This window comes from Toxorhynchites rutilus, chromosome 3 (assembly GCF_029784135.1).
Source record: "Toxorhynchites rutilus septentrionalis strain SRP chromosome 3, ASM2978413v1, whole genome shotgun sequence".
Taxonomy (NCBI): Eukaryota; Metazoa; Arthropoda; class Insecta; order Diptera; family Culicidae; genus Toxorhynchites; species Toxorhynchites rutilus.
The window spans coordinates 184049891-184072791 of NC_073746.1; the positions used below are offsets into that span (position 1 = coordinate 184049891).

At 39.8% G+C, this 22901-nt stretch overlaps 1 protein-coding gene across 9 annotated transcripts in view; it reads right to left on the bottom strand.

Moving 5' to 3' along the window:
• Positions 1–7493: 7493 nt before the first annotated feature.
• The window catches only part of LOC129779711 (peroxisomal acyl-coenzyme A oxidase 3), a 31863-nt gene continuing 16455 nt past the window's right edge, over positions 7494–22901 (bottom strand). For all 9 annotated transcript variants that reach the window (XM_055787340.1, XM_055787344.1, XM_055787342.1 and 6 more), the window contains exons 3-6: positions 9047–9987; positions 8405–8995; positions 8189–8343; positions 7494–7973 (exon numbers count right to left, since the gene is read on the bottom strand). In XM_055787340.1, coding sequence (XP_055643315.1) covers positions 7575–7973; positions 8189–8343; positions 8405–8995; positions 9047–9987 — 2086 coding nt within the window. In that variant the 3' untranslated portion in view covers positions 7494–7574. The remainder of the gene's footprint in view (positions 7974–8188; positions 8344–8404; positions 8996–9046; positions 9988–22901) is intronic.

The following is a 22901-nucleotide window of genomic DNA, read 5'->3' on the forward strand; positions in this document are numbered from 1 at the left end:
TCGAACAATTGAAAAAATTCAACCCCTATCCAAACAGAGATACCCAGTCCTGATTGGTCGAAATTGACGTCATTTCTTTCGCCCGATTCGTTCTCTCACCGGCAAGCTGCATGGTAATCGAGTAGGAGGCGTCTACTTCACACATACCAAATGATATAAAAGGAAGGAGCATTCGTGGATCTCATTCATTCTTACAACGGACGTGGAACAGACAACAACAAGTGGAGAGCAGCAGCAGTGAAAGCGGCTAATATTATTATTGTCTTTATTATTTATTCATCATTTGACATCAAGGTCTTTATGAAACTTACTACATAAATTAAAATGGACACGCGGAAAATAAACGTTGACGAAATGTACAAGTAGACACATTAAAATCAAACAAATTGTATGCTACATGAAGACGTCTACAAACAAAATTAATTGGATCGTGTGAGCCATATCGGGTATTCCTGCGTGTAGCTTGGATAATTTGCCTAGATCGCAGAACTAGTTCAGGTGCATATATGCGCATGCGACCCAGTAGCTCAGAACTGTCAATTTCAGACCGTAGGATCTTCGCTCCGAATACAGCTTGATTGATAGCACGCCGAATTTGAAGGGGTTCAATATGCAATATAAAGGCGAGCATAGAAGTTGAGCGGTCAAAATGCGAGCTGTGTCTCACATCGAGCTTCTATGGCAGCATAAGCAGCGGCAAACAGTAGCAACGGTTGTTGAAACCGGTCTACTACTAGTGGCAGCAGCAAGTATCACGAGCGGATCGTTTCAGGCACGCTCTCTCCGTCAGAAGTGCGAGAACATTTCTTGGCATCGTGAAAGTGCAGTATCGAATCTGGGCGGCCAACAATTGAGCTGTGTCTCACATAAGTGGCAGTAGCAGCAGCGGCGGCGGTAAACATCGAGGCTGAACCTCAACAATCGAGCTGTGTCTCGCATCGGTCCACTACTGTTGGCAACAACAAACATCATGAGTTTCAGGCATGCTCTCTTTCTCTACTGCTGCTGCTGCTGCTACTCAGTCAGATTTCTCATTCTTGTTGGACGCTCAGATCGATAAACATATGTGTTTCTAGTGTGCATTGCTGGTACTCCTGTTCACATCAACCAATACAATTGGATGCGGTTATGAAGGTAAAGGAGACAAAGGATCCGGTTGAGGAAGAGTGTATCGCAAGGTTCCACATGACAACATCCAGTGTATCAAACCCGCTATCCGTTGTTTAGCTCACCGTGATGGTGTCAACGAAACCCTTGCAAACCGACGCACAGAAGCCGAAGATGCCAAAGCCAAGGAAAGCTGCAGCGACTCCGAAAAAACTACCGTTGCCAAAAAGTTAACAACTGCTACATCTGACTGAAACCTCACATTAGCACGCAGCAGATTCCGTACAACCCATTTAACCATTCCAGTCCTTTTCAGGACTTTCGATATTGCTTTGAAACGAAAGAGTTTAATTTATTGTTTTCCACTTATCATAAAAATGATATAAAACTACGATCAAAAATACTGTTTACTTTTACATTTTCTTTGATCATGTGCAACTAACAGGAAACTTATCACGTCAGAAACATACTTTCCATCAACCAACCTGACTGGATGCGGTAAGGGAGGCGAATGACATATGTATGCATATATATATAGCGAAACGGCTCCGGTCATGCCTCAAGGAATTTTCTAAAATAATATTTTGCCGATGCCTTTGCGCGAACTACACGGGCGAGTAGCACCATAATAGCAAATCAAATGTCGAAGTTCGTGATATGGGTGCGTTCATCGCTATTCGGTTCGGCGTCGGTTTAACCCTTTCATTACGGCAGTGTGCTCCGCCGAAATGCTACCCCTGTACGGAGCACTGCGCCGAAAAGTATACACATCGCGCTGGTGTGATCGAAGAGCAGTATGAATTTCATGTCATCTAAAGACGACGCTCGTACACAGCTCGTCGCGCGGATGTCGTCTATAGACGACGCTCGTAACGGAAGGGTTAACCATCAATAACTATGCTTGGCAACATTGACATCTGGCAATTTTCATATAAGATTAGTCCCCCGCATGTTAAAAGTGGTTTTTCATGTACATAAAAGCGCAGCGTAGTATGTCAACTGCTTCCCGGTTAGAAAATAAATGATCGTTAGAAAATAAATGAGCGACCCGTCCAATTTCAAACGCTTATTGCTCATTCGTTTCATGATGGATTGATGAGATGTTTGCATCATACGTTGTCGGCACTCCATAATAATTTTTCACATTGAATAAAATAATATATATCATGTAACTAACAATCGAACAATTAAAACATCTCAACCACTATCCAAACAGAAGATACCTAGGCCTGATTGATCGAAATTGATGTCATTTCTTTTTCGCGCCCGATTCGTTCGTTCACCGGCAAGCTGCATGACAATCGAGTAGGAAGCGCCTACTTCACACATACCAAATGATATAAAAGGATGGAGCGTGCGTGGATTTTATTCATTTTTATAACGGACGTGGAACGGACAACAGTGGAGAGCAGCAGCAGTGGACGCGGCTAATATATAGACGAGCATCGAAGCTGTGTGGTCAATAGGCTAGCTGTGCCTCACATCAAGCTTCTATGGCAGTATAAGCAGCGGCAAACTACTACTACTCTACTAGAGGCAGCAGCAAGCATCGCGAGCGAAGCATTTCGGGCACGCTCTCTCCATCAGAAGTGCGAGCACACGCTTCTTGGAATCGTGAAAGTGCAGCAGAGCATCGAATCTGAGCGGCCAACAATTGAGCTGTGTCTCATATCGAACTTGAGTGGCAGTAGCAGCAGCAGCGGCGGTAAACATCTAGGCCTAACATCATGTTCTCTCTTTCTGCTGATGCTGCTGCTCAGTCAGATTTCTCATTTTGTTCGACGCTCAGATCGGTAAACATATATGTTTTTAGTGTTTTAAGTGTGGTCACATCAGATCAGCATCAACCAACATGACTTCATGCGGCAAGGAAGGCAAAGGAGGATCGAAGCGTATCGCAAGGTTCTACATAACAATATCCAGTGTATCAAACTCGCTATTCGCCGTTTAGCTCGACGTGATGGTGTCAACGAAAACCACCAAAATAAAAACAGAAATACGCAGCAGCGGCTCCGAAAAAGCTACCGCTGCCAAAAAAAACAACATAAGTGAATTGTTGTTTTTGTTGCTCCATAAAGTTTTACGCGAGTAAATATGTCGGAATATATGTTCACGCAATATGAGCGCCAATCTCGTAAACGTGCCTCGGAGCTGAAACAACTTTCTATCACTGATACCGAAAGCTCGATTGTAACACTGGTGAAATAAACAAAAAATACTCAACAACCAAACCAAACCCTTTTCAGGGCCATCAGATCATTATCAAAGAGTTTAACAATATATTTTTTCAAACATCCAAAATCAGCATGCGACAGATAGCCTAACGTAATCCTACGTCAACTATGCGGTCGTGTCTCGGACACAACCTTCTGTGACTTTTTTTTTTGTCTGTATTATAGTGATTTTCAACTCATTTGGCTGGTTCGTCACTTTATACTTCCATTTTTAGAAGAATGTCGGGAGTGAGAATTGAACTCGTGACCTTTAGCGTGAGAGGCATGGATGTTACCACTACGCCAGATCGCCTCCACAGAGTGTGTGTATGTATTGCCGCGACTAAGTAAAAGTTTATAGATCGTTCATGCACATTTTGCAAGTCTGATTAAATAATCCTTGGTTTCGTTCAAAGAAAACATTCTCTGAATAGAAAGAAGCTTTCTATTTTTTTTTTGCGTGCTTGTTGGCAATTAAAGTATGGGGAGCCGATTGCATAGCGGGCGACGTCGTACAAATGCTGACCAAAAAAATAAATACCCAAAAATTAGTTTTAGATGCAACCTTCAGCGGCACACAGCAGAATCAGCAGAGAAATTTCAGCGGCTAAAACACACCGTTAATTTCTCGATTTTATCACAAACTGAATGAAGGAAAAACTAAAAGCTACACTTACACTGCACTACTTATGCTATGTGTGCATGCGATTGCATCATCCTTTTTTCTCCTCTTCTCCGCTCGTTTTATAGCTCGGGTCGCGATCGTCGCGAACAAGCAGTATTGGCCAATTGTATTCAAAGATCCAGCCAAAATTGTTGCTCCCGTGGTCGAGTGGTTAGCGTCACGCCTAACATGTCACTGCTGAATAATTCAATTTTAGTACTTGTTCAAATAGCTAATAATAGCGAATGTTACATGAATTCAATATATAAATTGATGCGTGCACTAAATAATGATATCAAATGTGAAAAACTCTCATATCAATCGATGTTTATTTTGTTCAGAACAGAAAAAGAGGTTTATTTTATTTGCCCAATATTTTAGACGAAGCACCCATTGTCATGAAAGGAAAGCATTTTTTCCATGTCGACATACCAACACACCACGCGTTGAGTGGTGGTGGTGTGGTGTCCGATTCGCTTCTTCTACTCTACGCACTGCCGGTACTTGGGGTGAAAATGCAAGAGAAACTGTACACCATGTTCGAACATCATGTGAAACATTGGGATTAAACATCGTATGTCCAAACATACCACGAATACAAACATGTCACATTTTCTAACATAGGTACGAAAAAATCATGTTTGTACTCAAACACAAAACTGTGAATAGCAGCGTGGACATGTTTATTCCGGACGCAGTGTTTTTTGTGAAACATGGAAGACTGGGAAAAACCTTATTTTATATATAAAAATTATTTTCAGATACAATTTTTGAAGGGGTTATTTTACCACACAAAACAAAAGTTTTGAACAATTATTTGACATGGAGGAGTCAATTTTCATTCATAATTTCTTTTTGAAAGATATTCATACTACCTGAAAACCCATTATTATCATTGACGCTTCACTAAGTTCGAAGTTCATTTCGTTTTCACCATGAAGTGTATACGGGAATAAGACCTACTGGCAAAGAATAAATACAAGAAAAGTGAACTGTTTGAGAATGAAATGAATAAAAGAATGAAAGGAATGCGTCACTTTTCAAATCTTATTTTGTTTTCACGAAAATAATGATTTTTTTTATCACACTTCATTTTCTTTTACAGATATCACCAGAAATATTCGAAGAAAAAAAGCACTGACCACTCCCACAAATACGTTTCAATTACCCAGAGAATGACGTTTCTTGTTTTTTTCCTTCGTACGGAATTGAGGAAAAAAGAGGAAGTGGGTTATATCTATGGTATAACCGCAAGGGTGACGTAGGACTATCGTTGATTTAGAGATCATTTGTTTGAAGTTGAATCTAAATTTATTCTGAATGAATGAATAAATGAATATTTGGGAGACTTCGAAAACGAGAGCGTTACGTTGGAGGCACAAGGTTTTATGCATCCAATATAGGATACGAAAAACCTTGTTCTGAAGAATAATCTTCAGAAGCTAACCTGCTAACTGTACTTGATTGACAAATCACAAACCCAAATGTATTATATGGATATTTTATGGATAGAAAACATTAAAATAAACTCTTTCTCATGAATGTAATTTTAAATTCCCAGAGGAACTGGCAGATTATTTTCAGTAACGATTAGATATTTCCACATTTTCCTCGATACTGGAAGCCCACCAGTGGTTAATACTAACTCGATAACCACCTGTTAATAGTACTTGATTGAAAAATATTTGGTCACAGTGTTACATGAATAGAAAACATTCAAATAAACTCTTTCACATGAATGTATTTTTAAATTCCCAGAGGAACTGGCTGATTATTTCCCAGCAATGATTAGATCTTTCCGGAACTTTCTCGATGCTGAATGGCATCCAAACGGAAAGAATTCTGCGCGTGTATGTGTCGATCCTTCGCCGTCCACCTCCTCCAGCACGTTAGGCAACGATGTTGTCTTGTCGATGTCCTCACGAAAAATGAATGTGTCTCACCACCAGAATATCGCTTAAGTATGCTTTTTGTGTGTGATTGAATCGAGAGAAGGTGTGGTTTACGATGGCAATTTGGAAGGCAAACTAGAGGGGAATGAACTCTCTGAGCTCGGAACTTTCGGCGACTGAGCAATAATCGATTGCGGGCGCATACAATATTGGATACGGAAATATCCTACTGATGGGGAAGAATAATCTTCTGAAGCTATCCTGTTAATTGCGATTGATTGAAAAACCACAAAACCAAATGTATTTGATCACAGTGTTACATGGATAGAAAACATTCAATTAAACTCTTTCACATGAATATATTTCGAAAATTCCCAAAGGAACTGGCAGATTATTTTCAGTAACGATTAGATATTTCCACATTTTCCTCGATACTGGAAGCCCACCAGTGGTTAATGCCAACTCGATAACCACCTGTTAATAGCACTTGATTGAAACATATTTGGTCACAGTGTTACATGAATAGAAAACATTCAATTAAACTCTTTCACATGAATATATTTTGAAAATTCCCAAAGGAACTGGCAGATTATTTTCAGTAACGATTAGATATTTCCACATTTTCCTCGATACTGGAAGCCCACCAGTGGTTAATGCCAACTCGATAACTACCTGTTAATAGCACTTGATTGAAACATATTTGGTCACAGTGTTACATGAATAGAAAACATTCAATTAAACTCTTTCACATGAATATAATTTGAAAATTCCCAGAGGAACTGGCAGATTATTTTCAGTAACGATTAGATATTTCCACATTTTCCTCGATACTGGACGCCCACCAGTGGTTAATGCCAACTCGATAACCACCTGTTAATAGCCGTGCGTGTATGTGTGTGTAGCGATGTCTTCCCAGGGAACCGTTTGTGGCATCACTCTCCTCCTGATAGATTCCCTTCTGGCCTAGGGTGCACAAACAGGCTCTTGGTGACACCGTTCATCCGCGCTTTCATGATAAATAAAGAGCTTCACCGCAACAGCGACAACATGCTCCAATCGCTGAATCGCTGAGAACTGAGTGGATTTCCGAGCGCCGCTCGCTTATATACCGATTGGTAATTTCAATAGCCTGTTTTGAAAGCAATTTTAAGACTATTGAAACAAGTTTTTGGATCAAAAAGTAACAAGTAGTGTTTATGAAGTGTTTATCATACCATTTCGTTCAGTTGTTTAGGAGCTATTAACGCTCAAAATCTCGGTCTCCGGCGTAACGCTTTCGTTTTCGAAACTTTGATTTTACACCCCGGTATAGAAATGAAAGACGTAGTCCTACGTCAAAAAAGATTCTACTTGTTTCCTCGATCACTGCGAAGCACTACGTTAATTTGAAAATTGTTGCTGATAGAGTCTTCTTTAGAGCCTAGGATGCTAGAAAACGCGCCCTTTTAGCCGGTATTCGCGAGATGCCGATGTGAGCCGGTGGATGGGAGACACTTGTTACCGCAGCGGCAGCACGAAATGATGGTCGGTGATGCTCCTTTTCAACTGATCGGAAAATTAGAATAGGTTAGCCTGCATAAAGGTTGTTCAATAGTATAAAGTGGAAAACTTTTTTGTAAACTCTCTATTTTATTTTCCCCAGTTGACAAAAATTTCAACGTTCCTAAAATATTTAATATCAAATAAATGGAAATTTCATTATAGCTTAGCATTAATAGAACTTCTGTGAACAACATCATGCCACCAATCGGATCGTTCAAAAGTTCCAGGCGCCTGTGTTATCGCTGATTCCATGTGTTTGTAGGCCTCACCATCGCTCATACCGAGTGGTGAATTCAGCACAAAATCTGGCGGTGCAATCGCGTCCACCAAAGCGACTGCATCATCTTTTATCAACGGCAACAGATCGAGAACACCTTGCTGTAACAACTTAAGGGCCGCTGGTGTATGAGTGAAGTATCCACCTTGATAGAAGATTCCCACGTGTTTCAACACAATATTGGCGCCATAAAGCGATATCAAACGCATGATAGCGATCTTTTCGGGTCCTTCTTCCAGATTTCTCATGAATTTCTCAGCGGTGAACAGAAGGAGTCGCTAAAAATAAGACCTTTCGTCATTTGAAGCAGATGATACATATGTTTCTTATATTGTACGATAAAACGATGTGATTTCCAGACAACAAAACTATGTAGAGTTGAACTATATAAGTGTAAGCCCTTCAACGTCAGTCCTTCACAGTACAATATTGTACGAAGGATCATGAACTGTTTCTCTAATTATGAACATATATAATTGAATATTACACTTACCTCTCCGTAAGCTATAGATAGAGTCCTTGCGTAGAATGTTTGCATTTCGTTTCTGACTTCAAAGGGCGAATGGCCTTTCTGTTTCAAATACATAGCTTTTTTGTGGGATTCTTCTAGAAGATATGTAACCAGCCAATTCAATGCATTCAGCAAACCTAAAAAACACATCAAGAGTTTAAAGACGTACACATAATACATCATAAATATTCGATATACCATTAACTTCCACTGCATCGTTTTCTGTTTGCCATTTTGCTTTGGAGTTGTAAATTTGGTCAAAATGCTGAAGAAAACTCGCTGTCCCTAAAGGTGATGCTTCGGAAAACTTCTCGTAACCTACAGATCGGATATTCAGTAACCAATTTGAGGTCTGCTGTACGAGCACATTGTTTTCTCCCTCGTAAGTGCAATTGGGATCATTGTCGTTACGAAGGTCTCCGAGTGTGGACAACTTCAGATAACCATGCCCACCGCAAGCTTCTCGACATTCCTGAATCCCATCTCGTGCGGCCCAGGTACAAATTGGTTTGGCGGCGGATGACAGAGCGTGTATTTCCATTCCAACATGCTCCACTCGTTCTCCCATTAGTGTTTTAAGAAACACATCGCCGTAAATTTTAGCAAGCCATAAATTAAATATTTTCATGGTGAAACCTGTTGCAAGGTGCGGCAATAATCGAAACTGTTGCGACTGATATTCCAACACTGCCAATTCCGCAGAGTCCTCATCAGGGCCAAACTGTTTACGACTAGCTGAATATCGGATGGCAATACATATTGCCTTAGTCAAATACATATTAGCAATACCTGCGAATACACTTACTGGTTATTTGTTTGTTTTAAATACAGAAAACCTACCGCAGATTCCGACTCGTCCACCAGAAAGCGCTCCAAGCGAAGCTCCAAATCGTTTATTTTCATTCTTGTATGGAGAAACGAATATACCATCGTCATTGACATCGCCAGTTCGTGCCAATAAATAATCTTTCGATATACGGTAATGTCTGAATATGACAAACCCATTGTCTACACCATGTAATCCAGCTTTCTCGCCGAGGTCGCCAACAATAACACCTGGATACGGTATCAAAGTTTTTGGATCTCTGACTGGAACTACGAATGCATTCAATCCATGATGCTTCCCATCCTCAGTATACAGTTGAGCATAGCAAATCATATGGGTACAAGTTTTACCCAAATTTCCAACCCAGCATTTCGCAGCTTCGAAATCAGGACTGTTCAGTACATATTCCTTTGTTTTCCTATCATAAGTAGCGATGGTGCGCATTCCCTTCGCATTGCTTCCGTGAGATATCTCCGTTAATCCAAATGATCCAAGAATTTCCCCACGTTGGCTTTGCTCTATGAGATGCGTCAGACGACCAACGTCTAGTGCCTGTATCACGGATGGAAACATACCAAACCCAAGCGAAAATTTGACTGCAAAACTGGGCTCATACGCCATCAATACGTGATTGAAGAACGCCATGAAATCAGGTCGCTCCAGCAGTTTTTCGATGCCGAAGAGGTTTGCCTTCTGGATCACGTACATTCGTTTGGTTGCCAAATGACGACACTCGTCCATCGATAGTGTTCTGTTGGGTCGTTCAAACACGGGATGATTTTGTAAAAAATCCCACGTTTCATACTGTAGCTTGAGAGAAGCTTCATCGTTCAACGAAAGTTTCACTTTTCGCCAATCGATTTGTGTACGTTGTCGATATGTAGCCAATGGACCTCTGGCGGGTAGATCGGGAAAGTATTGCTTATTGCTCAGAAGTTTGGTATGTTCTGAAGGCCTGTAATAGAATTGTGCGATATAAACAAACTCGTTCATCTGGTATTGTAAATAGTTGATGTATATCTTTGAACAAGGATGAACGATGTTCGAGTAGAAAAGCGTTGGATCAGGCGAAGCAGGACTTAGCGAACGTTCGTGAAGCACGAAATCAGACAAGGACAACCATGGATCATCTTTGGGGTCTACTAAGCGCTACTAAGCGAACAATCATGAGCTCAGGGCCCTCAACTGACCATCTTTGTGTGTTATTCCACCTACTACGTCCACTCAACAATCATCATGTGTCGGTAATCCCTGTCCCTTACCGCTCACATTACGGACTGCTGCATCGGTAATTGGTGCTGTTTATAACACAACAATGGAAGCCTCATATCAATAGTCCCGCTGTGTACATAGTCCAACTGTGAACATTCGAACAATAGGAATATTCTTACGCCGAAAAAGGCGACATGTGTTGTGTATCGATAGAATAAGAATATTCTTACGCCTAAATGGCTACTGTGTAATACACTGCGTTTCACGACTATAGAACCACTCATTTTTTCTGGGTTTCCAGAGATATGTAAGAAGTCGGTTAAATTGAAGTATATCGTGTAGAACACAATACCTATCTTCATTTATGAGACTGGCCATTTCAACTTTATTGTTGTGTTCAGGCACGAGACATTGAAAAAACTAAAATTCAGTGTTTCATAACTGTAGAACCAGATGGAAAAACACCTCACTCCTTTACTAAATAAACGTCAATTTAACATGAATTACGATAAGTTTCTAATTCGTAGGTCATCTTTAGTTCTTAATCAGTTCAAATAACCCATTCGGGGTGGTTTTGACCAAGTTATTGCCACGTAATCAAAGCTAAACCACGTTTTAATTTAATAATGACATATATTTAATCCCTACAGATCTTATAAAAGCAGTCTTTCTCTTTGCTTTCTGCCGCCAGACTAAAGGTTTTCTTTTACAATTTTTTGCCAGATCGCGATGGAGTCCTTCTCACCAGACTGTTCAGTGACGTCGTACAAAGGGGGCAGTGATGCTGCGTTGAAGATGCTCTCATTTAATTTTTTTAATGTGATTTCATAGTCTACGGTGGCCTGTCGTGCATTTTATCGGCATAATCTCGAAAATTGTAACAAAGTTGCGCTATGTTGTAGTGTGTATCTCGTTCTACGCAGAGGGTACTGCTCGTTCAAGCTCTTCAAATCACTCATATTGCTTGTAAGCTGCATCTACTATTCGTCCGATCACTCCTCATAAGTTCTGGACAGGGTTTTGATTTGGTAAACAAGCTGACCAGTCTAGAATCTGAAGCCCCTATTCATTAAACCATGCCATTACTTTCTGGATTTTACGAATTGATGTCAACTTATCCAATTATTACGGTGTTTCGATGCAAAATCAGAAGTAAATGATTCTGAGGTACTTCGTTGGACTTCTGACGGTGTTGTGACGGTTCGGTGACGGTTCGTGTTGACGGTAAGCTTTCTCAAAAAGGGATTGTTTAGATTCCGAATTTTCCGACCTTCCTTTAGAGTTTTCCGAAAATTTTCCGATTTTTCTCTCCATAACATTGACCTACGGGCAGAAACGAATACTTAAAATAAATGTGGCTCAAATCAGACGACTCCTTCTTCCGGTTTCGCACTTAGCAACACATTTGGCCTTATATTTTTATTTATATGGATAGATAGATAGTTAGGTAGAAGATATTGGAGTGCGGTAATTCTCCTGAAAATCCATTTCTACTTTCAAACAAAGATCAATTTCAGAATAGCGCAAACATCGAATGGACCGACAACACTTATCATGAAAATTCATTCGTAACATAACTCAAACACGAAAAAAAAAATCCTCTATGGTTTCGACATATGTTATGTGAAAAATCTTCAGCTTTTCAGAATAAATATAACAAAATATATCACCCTTTATCCCGAGACTATGAAATATAAAACAATAAAAAACGAATACAATCAATAATAACGAGAACAGAATTCTAATTTTCTGCAGGTGTATTTTTTCAAAAAAGACCAGCTTTGATATGTCGATGATCTGAATCGGTCTAGTACTTTAAACGTTATGAATTTTTGAAGAAAGTCATTTTTGGAAGAAAAAAAAAGAGGAAAAAGTAGAATTTTCGGACAACCCCAAAATGGAAATGGTCACCCTACTGAAAAAATAAAAAATTACGGGTTTAATGTTTTGCGGTAAGGAACAAAACTACCACTTTTCACGAAAATCTGAGAACCACTTTATCGGGTTGCAAAGGAATGGCTGTATAAATATATAGACAGAAGATATAGGAGTGCGATATTTCACCTGAAAATCCATTTCTACATTCAAACAAAGATCAATTTCAATAGCGCAAATATCGAATGGACCAACAACGCTTACCATGGTTTAATTTTAAAACATATGAGAAATCAATTTTCAAATTTTCCGACCTTCCTTCAGAGCTTTCCGATTTTTCTCTCCATAACATCGATCTACGGGCAGAGACGAATACATCAAAATAAATATGGCTTAAATTGGACGATTCCTTCTTCGGGTTTCGCACTTAGCAACACATTTGGCCTTCCGTTTTTATTTATATAAATTGTCTGCCCGATTCTAATGTTCTTCTTCTTCTTCTTTTTAAATGGCCCTAACATTCCCAGGGGATCTTCGCCTTCTCAACATAGTATTACTTGCGTCATTTTTAGAGATATTTAGTTGGGATTACTATGTCAAATAACACGCCTTAAATGCATTCTGGGTGACAAGTTCTAGAATACGCGTGACCACAGTGCAAGACGGAGGAAATTTCTTTGACGAAAAATTCCCCCGACCAGAACGGGAATCGAACCCGAACCCCCGGCATGTTCGGTGTAACGCTAACCACTCGGCCACGGGAGCACTATATTGTACAAGTGATTCCCGTTAAGTGCGCTTTTGCTCTTTTGTTGCGGACTCAATGTGTTAAAAATATCTGCCCCATCGTTGATCGCAAATTTTTAATTAATTTTAGCTCTGATAAGCCTCTCCTCATGATGCACCAGAAACGTACACGGTTGGAAACAGTTTCAAATTTTCTGTAAAATTTGGAACCGATTTATGGATAATTGATAAATCATGATAAATTGTAACACATCCAATGCAATCTCGTTAATGACATCATTAGAATTAAATACAGCGGCCTTCACATAACTACGGAGTCCTGGTATCTCAAGCAAAGGCTGCCTTTCCGAAGCTTCGTGGTTGCCAGTTTTTCAGATTGACTTTTTCAGTTCGCTGTCAGGTACTCATAATATGTGTCAAGCTTGAATTGTTTCAAAAATTTCAGATTCTTCTTTAGGCAATTTTGACTCTTCTTGTAATTCCCGATGAAAATGATCAATGTACTCCAACATCCCCTCTTTCATCATTGGACCGGGTCCGGAAGATCTTTCGCCTGGTTTGCTAATTTCATCCTATCTAGCTATCTAGAAGTATCATAGGAATTCTTCTTTCAGTAGCAAATTTTTAATTAATGGATTTTAATAAAACCTTCTTAATGGCCATTTCGACCAGACTGTTCCTTTCAACAGCGAGAAGAATTACCAGTTTATTGAGTCTGGTCACAACATTACTCAGAGATGTTCCTTTGATTTGCAAATATTATGCGCTAGATGTACTTCATGTGGTACAATGCATCAGAAGTACAGATAACACAGAAATAGTTAATCATAAACTTCTGATAGGAGGGGCCGTGCATTTTTTTTATTTGAGTCGCACAATACTCCAGTGGCTGTGATCACCATCACTCCATCGAGTTTGCGACAATCTTATACAATAATACTAGCTAACCCGGCAAACGTTGTTCTGCCATATAAATTATTCCAAAAGAATAAGTTGTTGAATAAAAAATACCTAATTAACGGTCTTCAAAAATTGATCCAATGTGATCCAAGATAAAGAACGAATGAAACGATTTGAATGAAAATGTATTTGGTGTTAAAGTTGGCGGAAATATTTTGTTGTGCATATTTGTGTTTGGCTTATCGAAGAATAGAGCGCTCAGAAGTCTGTGTCATCGGCTAGCTTTACAATAAATAAATAACACTGTTTATTTTTCCTACTAAAGCACAGTGAATTCGAATTTCTACGTGGATACCATCAAAATCGTCAAATTCGTAATAACTATGCCAATCAATGATAGCAAAGTTGAGATTATGCTTCGAAATTGAACTCATGAATTTAATACAGATTTCGATACAGATTTTCTGAGAAAAAACTAAAATAAAAAGATTTTTTGAGACCAAAAATACAGATTTTTCTATGGCAACCCTGTTCGCAAGTGAATGTATTCTTCCTCACGTCGCTTCTTTTTATTGTGTCGTAGGAATCATAGTCGTTTGCTCTCTATATTTGCGTATATGTTGACTATGGATTATTGGCGAACCATCATACAACACTCATAAAAATCCATCAAGCGCCTGTTTCACCGATTTATGGATAATTGATAAATCATGATAAATTGTAACACATCCAATGCAATCTCGTTAATGACATCATTAGAATTAAATACAGCGGCCTCATAAAAATCCATCAAGCGCCTGTGAGGTGCAGGAAAGTCCTATCCCTCGCAGTTGACAGTATAACAGTGATGCTGATATTATATCCTGGCAGTACTAGTGAGCCATACATTGGGCATAATTTCCTCGCACACAGACAGCTATCGAGTCGGTAAGTCATACTCAATATTTACTCCCTGTGTCGGGTGATTTCACTGTAGGTTTATACTGACGACATTGAGGAACCTTTTACAGGAGATATAGGAATGCTTCACATTGGCGATCCTGCCGGTATATATTTAAATATGCAGTGAAATCACCCGACATAGAGAAAAGTAATTAAAAAACAGGAAGTGGGTTATATCTATGGTATAACCGCAAGGGTGACGTAGGACTATCGTTGATTTAGAGATCATTTGATTGAAGTTGAATCTAAATCCATTCTGAATGAATGAATATTTGGGAGACTTCGAAAACGAGAGCGTTACGTTGAAGGCACAAGGTTTTATGCATCCAATATAGGATACGAAACACCTTGTTCTGAAGAATAATCTTCAGAAGCTAACCTGCTAACTGTACTTGATTGACAAATCACAAACCCAAATGTATTATATGGATATTTTATGGATAGAAAACATTAAAATAAACTCTTTCGCTTGAATGTAATTTTCAATTCCAAGGGGAACTGGCAGATTATTTTCCAGCAACGATTAGATATTTCCACATTTTCCTCGATACTGGAAGCCCACCAGTGGTTAATACTAACTCGATAACCACCTGTTAATAGTGCTTGATTGAAAAATATTTGGTCACAGTGTTACATGGATAGAAAACATTCAAATAAACTCTTTCCCATGAATGTATTTTTGAATTCCCAGAGGAACTGGCAGATTATTTTCCAGCAATGATTAGATCTTTCCGGAACTTTCTCGATGCTGAATGGCATCCAAACGGAAAGAATTCTGCGCGTGTATGTGTCGATCCTTCGCCGTCCACCTCCTCCAGCACGTTAGGCAACGATGTTGTCTTGTCGATGTCCTCACGAAAAATGAATGTGTCTCACCACCAGAATATCGCTTAAGTATGCTTTTTGTGTGTGATTGAATCGAGAGAAGGTGTGGTTTACGATGGCAATTTGGAAGGCAAACTAGAGGGGAATGAACTCTCTGAGCTCGGAACTTTCGGCGACAGAGCAAGAATCGATTGCGGGCGCATACAATATTGGATACGGAAATATTCTACTGATGGGGAAGAATAATCTTCAGAAGCTATCCTGTTAATTGCGATTGATTGAAAAATCACAAAACCAAATGTATTTGGTCACAGTGTTACATGGATAGAAAACATTCAAATAAACTCTTTCACATGAATGTATTTTTAAATTCCCAGAGGAACTGGCAGATTATTTTTAGTAACGATTAGATATTTCCACATTTTCCTCGATACTGGAAGCCCATCAGTGGTTAATACTAACTCGATAACCACCTGTTAATAGTACTTGATTGAAAAATATTTGGTCACAGTGTTACATGAATAGAAAACATTCAAATAAACTCTTTCACATGAATGTATTTTTAAATTCCCAGAGGAACTGGCTGATTATTTCCCAGCAATGATTAGATCTTTCCGGAACTTTCTCGATGCTGAATGGCATCCAAAGGTGCACAAACAGGCTCTTGGTGACACCGTTCATCCGCGCTTTCATGATAAATGAAGAGCTTCACCACAACAGCGACAACATGCTCCAATCGCTGTTCAATTAGACAGTGGATTTCTGAGCGGCGCTCGCTTATATACCAATTGGTGATTTCAATAGCCTGTTTTGAAAGCAATTTTAAGACTATTGAAACAAGTTTTTGGATCAAAAAGTAACAAGTATAAAACGCGTAGACATTTTATCTTTCGAATGAAGTGTTAATCATACCATTTCGTTCAGCTGTTTAGGAGCTATTAACGCTCAAAATCTCGGTCTCCGGCGTAACGCTTTCGTTTTCGAAACTTTGATTTTACACCCCGGTATAGAAATGAAAGACGTAGTCCTACGTCAAAAAAAGTGGCGCGTCGGGACAACCGCCAGAGGTACTGCGTGTTGGAATTACCGCTTGGAAAATAGGCGATTTGGGACAACCGCTTGGAAAAATGGCGCGTCGGGACAACCGCCTAAAAAAATTGCGTGTTGGGATAACCGCTTGGAAGTGGCGTATCGGGACAACTGCCTAAAAACTGCATGTTGAGATAACCGCTTGGAAAAGACGTGTCGGGACAACCGTCTAAAAAAGCTGCGTGTTGGGACAACCGCTTCCGCAAAAGAATGGTGGCGGAGCAGCCACCCAATGTCGGCGAGTTGAAATGGCTGCAGAAGTGATAATGCGAGTTGGGTTGATAGCATAGACTAAATGCTCGTTCAGTAGCCAGGGAATCAAGATGATTCGTAGGACAACGCTTGAGGTGGCACATGCCGAGCATCCTTTGATATGGAAACTGCAAAGCATTTTTTCGTTTGCGAGTATGGTGACCTGACATGGCTGCAGATTCTGATCTATCGGTGAAGTCATGTGAGACTGGTGCCATAAATAGAAGACCGGAGGAATCAACTCCAATGCAATGGATATTCGCCCATGAAACGGTTTGAGATACGATTGTGCTCAATTTCATGGTCCATATGTGAGATATTGCGGCGTCCTGGTAGTAGTTGTTATCGACTACAGATCGAGGTGTGCGAGAGCCTACCCCATAAGGTCTAATTGTTGAAAATACGAAAAAGGTTCTGGATGCGATGCCTGGCAGAGAAGGGTTTTCCGAAAGCGATAAAGTCCGACAATGGTCCGCCATTTGATGGTGAGTAATATGAAAGTTAATGTCGTGAAAGAGGCATTCAGGCAAAAGTTAGAGTTAGTCGAAAATTTTATTGGAAATTGCGGAAACAATGTCAACCGCATCGTTAATCGGGAACAATTAAAATAATGAGCTGCATGCTGCAGTACAGGTGCATGATGCTGCTACCAACTCAATCACCAGAGTTTTCTACAGAGAAAGAAATGCGAGAAGGAAGATCCAACGAGATTTGCCTCTATTAGACAGTGGAGGAGTATATGGTCACTTTAATGGTCGACTGCCGATCTGAAACTAAGGGAAGTTCCTGATTTGACACCAAACGTTACATTGTGGAGAGCATTGTATACCGTTTCATTATTGATAATCAGCTGGATGCACCTAAAATAGAAGTGTTGTTCATTTCTGTTTCCATTTCTTTTTAAGATAGCTGGAAGTATGTATCTTCTCCCGTTAATAACGTGGATATTTGTTCCGGTTTGCAGCGTATGAAGAAACTACGGATATTTCAGTTGCTATTTCCTGGTAGGTTTTTCTGTAAGCGAGTATTTATAATTTAAAATTCAGTGGAAATGGATGATAAAGGAACAAGAAAAGAATAAACAACACAGAACAGTTGCGTGTTATTGAGTGCGTACGGTACTTTCTTATAACTATTGAGTGCGTGCAGTACTTGCTAATATCTAGCCCAAGGCGCCTAGAAGTATGTCCTAAGGTGGGCCAACTTGCTAAAACCACTCTTCAGCCATCTTGGAAGTCTACTGTGTTTTGTTTGTAAACAAAACACAATACGCTAGTCCTGAAGCTCGCTCCTGATCAGTTTGTCTCTTACGTCAGCATTATCGAACTGCTTTTATAGAGAACAGAGAGTTTGCCGTCATTTTTCGTTCCTTTACTATAGAACATATGTTGCTAGTAACAAAACACCTATCTAAACTATAAACCGTATTGCAAATGCTACGCAAATGATAAGAATGAAATCATAGATAGAGTATGCAGATCAGTATGGACCGTGGGGATCGTAATTAGATAAAATGCACGCAGCAGTAGATTTTTTTTAATCCGTTTACACTGTTTGAAGTATTCTATATCGTTGATTGGAAAAAATAAAATACATTGAAATGACAAATCATGACACAAAAAAAAGGAAAATAACATAAAAAGAATAAGGGAGAAGGAAGATGTGAGGTGCAGGAAAGTCCTATCCCTCGCAGTTGACAGTATAACAGTGATGTTGATATTATATCCTGGCGACACTAGTGAGCCATACATTGGGCATAATTTCCTCGCACACAGACAGCTATCGAGTCGGTAAGTCATATTAATATTTACTCCCTGTGTCGGGTGATTTCACTGTAGGTTTATACTGACGAAAAAGGTTCCTCAATGGAGATATAGGAATGCTTCACAGCGCCCTCTCTTATTTGCTTCGTCTCCTCTCACCACATGTTTATAAATATTAATTCAGAATGAGCAATGATTTTCATAAAGTTCGATGTATCTGTGATGGGATCTCGTTGTTTAATGTTAATGCAATATCCGTGATGTCCCTACAGAGCGGCCGTGATTTTTGGTTAACAAAATTTATTTTGACTTACACTGTAGTCCCACATATTGCCATTGCTTGTTACTCAGAATACATTCAAGGCGTGTTTCATGGCATATAAATCTCAACTAAGTACTAATAAAACCGACACGACCCAGCAATACTACGCTGAGACGGCGAACGCTAGGAACGTTAGGAATTGAAGAAAAAGATGGAGAGCATCATATGACAGATGCGTGTCAACGATGGACTCTAGATTATTGCTTCCTCGTCGAACCGCAATTTCTCCGGTCGCTGTGCATTTGCCTATCTTGATCCCATCAATATCTTCAACATTGAATGAAAGTTCCATGGAGCGGACGTAGCGTCATATGTTATTTAACAACGTAACGTAAAATTTGAACACAATATTTTTTTCAGAGCATTTTTTTCTGCATAGGACCACCCTAATCGATATTTAATATACTGTAATCGGTACCCTAGCGGCATCATATATAGTTTACGACCTTTTCTCATGCCTACGAAGTTTTTTAAGCATAATTTCATACAAATCGGTCGGACCGTTTCGGAGGAGTTCGACCACGAACATCGTGACACGAGAATTTCATATACATAGATTCTTTCGTTTGAGGTCTCTTTTTGATGTTCGATACTCAAATCATCAAGGCAAGCTTATTCAATCCTCCGTACATCCGAAATATCTTTTCCGTGATATAAAAAACAGAAAGTGGGTTATATCTATGGTATAACCGCAATGGTGACGTAGCACTATCGTTGATTCAGTGATCCTTTGTTTGAAGTTGAATCTGAATCCATGCTGAATGAATGAATAAATGAATATTTGGGGAAAACGAGAGCGTTACGTTGGAAGTACAAGGTTTTATGCATCCAATATTGGATACGAAAATATCCTACTGATGGGGAAGAATAATCTTCAGAAGCTATCCTGTTAATTGCGATTGATTGAAAAATCACAAAACCAAATGTATTTGGTCACAGTGTTACATGGATAGAAAACATTCAAATAAACTCTTTCACATGAATGTATTTTTAAATTCCCAGAGGAACTGGCAGATTATTTTCAGTAACGATTAGAAATTTGCACATTTTCCTCGATACTGGAAGCCCACCAGTGGTTAATGCTAACTCGATAACCATCTGTTAATAGCACTTGATTGAAACATATTTGGTCACAGTGTTACATGGATAGAAAACATTCAAATAAACTCTTTCACATGAATGTATTTTTAAATTCCCAAAGGAACTGGCAGATTATTTTCCGGATCAGCATCCTCAGCAACGATGTTGTCTTGTCGATATCCTCACGAAAAATGAATGCGTCTCACCACCAGAATATCGCTTAAGTATGCTTTTTGTGCGGGATTGAATCGAGAGAAGGCGTGGTTTACGATGGCAATTTGGAAGGCAAACTAGAGGGGAATGAACTCTCTGAGCTCGGAACTTTCGGCGACTGAGCAATAATCGATTGCGGGCGCATACAATATTGGATACGGAAATATCCTACTGATGGGGAAGAATAATCTTCAGAAGCTATCCTGTTAATTGCGATTGATTGAAAAATCACAAAACCAAATGTATTTTGTCACAGTGTTACATGGATAGAAAACATTAAAATAAACTCTTTCTCATGAAGTATTTTTAAATTCCCAGAGGAACTGGCATTCGTTCGATAACTCGCAAGTAGATCGGATAGGTTTTCGAAACGATCCAACAAAGGTGTTTTTTCCACAGCGAATCAGACTGTGTTTTTTTTTCATCGGTTGCGCTTGCGAGTAGAGCGAAGCTCAAAGTGGTGCGCGACCGAGACGCAGAGGATACAATTCAGACAGATTTATCACACACGCCACACAGCAGCGGCAAGTATAAGTTTATTTTTCTTTTGTCCTCCTATCATTCCTTCTACCATCTGTGCTCGATTTACACCATTGTTCATCTGTGTGTTTACCAAATCGGCAAACGTTGGCATTACGGGTGTCTATTTTTTCTTGGTTACATTACCGTTGAAATTTTATTGGACCTTTTTTTCATTTTAGAATTTTATATAAATAAAATAAATTAATATATTATCCGCAGCATAACCTTATAATATATATATTTTTTTTTACTTATTCATTTAGATAATTATTATATTCTGTTCATATCGAACAGTTGGCCGATTTTTCTAATATGGCTGAGGGCGGAAAGGACCCCCCGTTGACGCAATTGAATATTTCTGATACCGAACCTCCTCCTGAAGAGCAGGATGAAGCAGAAATTGAGGTAGAAAATTCTGTTTACGAAGTTGATAGTTCCGAAGATGAGGAAATCGACGAGAAACAGGATTTTCGTCCTAAAGAATACCCTGAAGGCTCCAAAGGCCCATTCATTGTGTACTTTAGACGAAAATCCAAACCTCTCAATGTCATTCGTATCTCGAAGGAACTAACTCAACATTTTTATGACGTTACCGAAATTACACGGATGGGGCCAGACAAACTACGAGTTGTCGTCTCAAGCAGGACCCAAGCGAACAAAATAACGCGCTGCGACCTCTTTGCGATTGAGTATCGTGTATACGTACCCTGTTGCAACGTCGAAATAGACGGCGTAATAACCGAAAAGGGTTTGACCCGAAAAGCGATAATCGATGGTGTCGGTCGCTTCAAGAACTCCACACTAAAAACTGTGAAGATTCTTGCATGCGATCGACTGAAATCTGTGTCACATAAAAATGACAAAAGAATTCTCAATCGGACAAACTCTTTTCGTGTAACTTTTGAGAGTTCCGCCCTTCCAAATTACGTTGCAAAAGGGGCACTTCGTTTAACTGTTCGATTGTTTGTACCCCGGGTAATGAAATGCAACAAATGTATGCAACTCGGTCACACGGCCGCCTATTGTTGCAATAAAAAACGTTGCGCAGATTGTGGAGAGAGTCACGATGAGAATCCTTGCGCGAAAGAGCACAAGTGTCTTCATTGCGGCGGGACTCCTCATGATCTTATTCAATGCCCGGTGTACAAACAACGAGGGGAAAAACTCAAGCGTTCCTTAAAGGAACGTTCCAAGCGGACTTTTGCAGAAATGCTTAAGAGTTCCGTGCCAACGACACAGGACAATCCCTACTCCATTCTGCAGAACGACGAGCCTGTTGCTGACGCTCCCAATGCCGGATGTTCCGGTACATCGCAGGGTGCCATCAGGAAAAGAAAAATTACTTCTTTTCCATCACTCCCCAGAAAGAATACCGAAACTTCCCAAGTTGGAATGAAGCCTCGAACTAAACGTGCTGAGAATAGGCCGAAGCAAGTACCTCCCGGTTTACGTGGTCATGCTACCAACCAGGGGTCCTCAGCACTTCCCGGAACAACAACGAACACGTCTGTTCCATTTTCGCGGTCGAAGCAACAGCCACTACCTGGCCTGCTTGCGCTTTCAGACCTTGTGGATAACATTTTAAATGCTTTAAATATAAATGATCCTCTTAAAAGCATAGTATTATGTTTGCTTCCGGTTGTGAGAACATTTTTGAAAGAAAAATGTGGTTTTTTAGCAGCGTTCATTTCCCTCGATGCCTAATTCAGCGCAAGAGGTCAAGGATTTGACCACTGTCATACAGTGGAATTGCAGAAGCATCATCCCTAAACTAGACCAATTTAAATTTTTAGTTCACAGTTCTAACTGTGATGTATTTTCTCTCTGTGAAACATGGCTTTGTTCAGCCGACGAGCTGAATTTTCACGATTTCAACATTATTCGCCTAGATCGTAACGACTCGTTTGGTGGCGTACTATTGGGGATCAAAAAACGTCACTCCTTCTATAGAGTCACTATCCCATCGATTACAGGCATTGAAGTTGTCGCTTGCCAGATACAAATCAATGGCAAAGAACTCTGCATTGCTTCGATATATATTCCTCCCAGGACTACTGTAGGCCGCCATCAGTTCTTTGATATTATCGAGGCATTGCCGGAGCCGCGGTTAATCTTAGGTGACTTCAA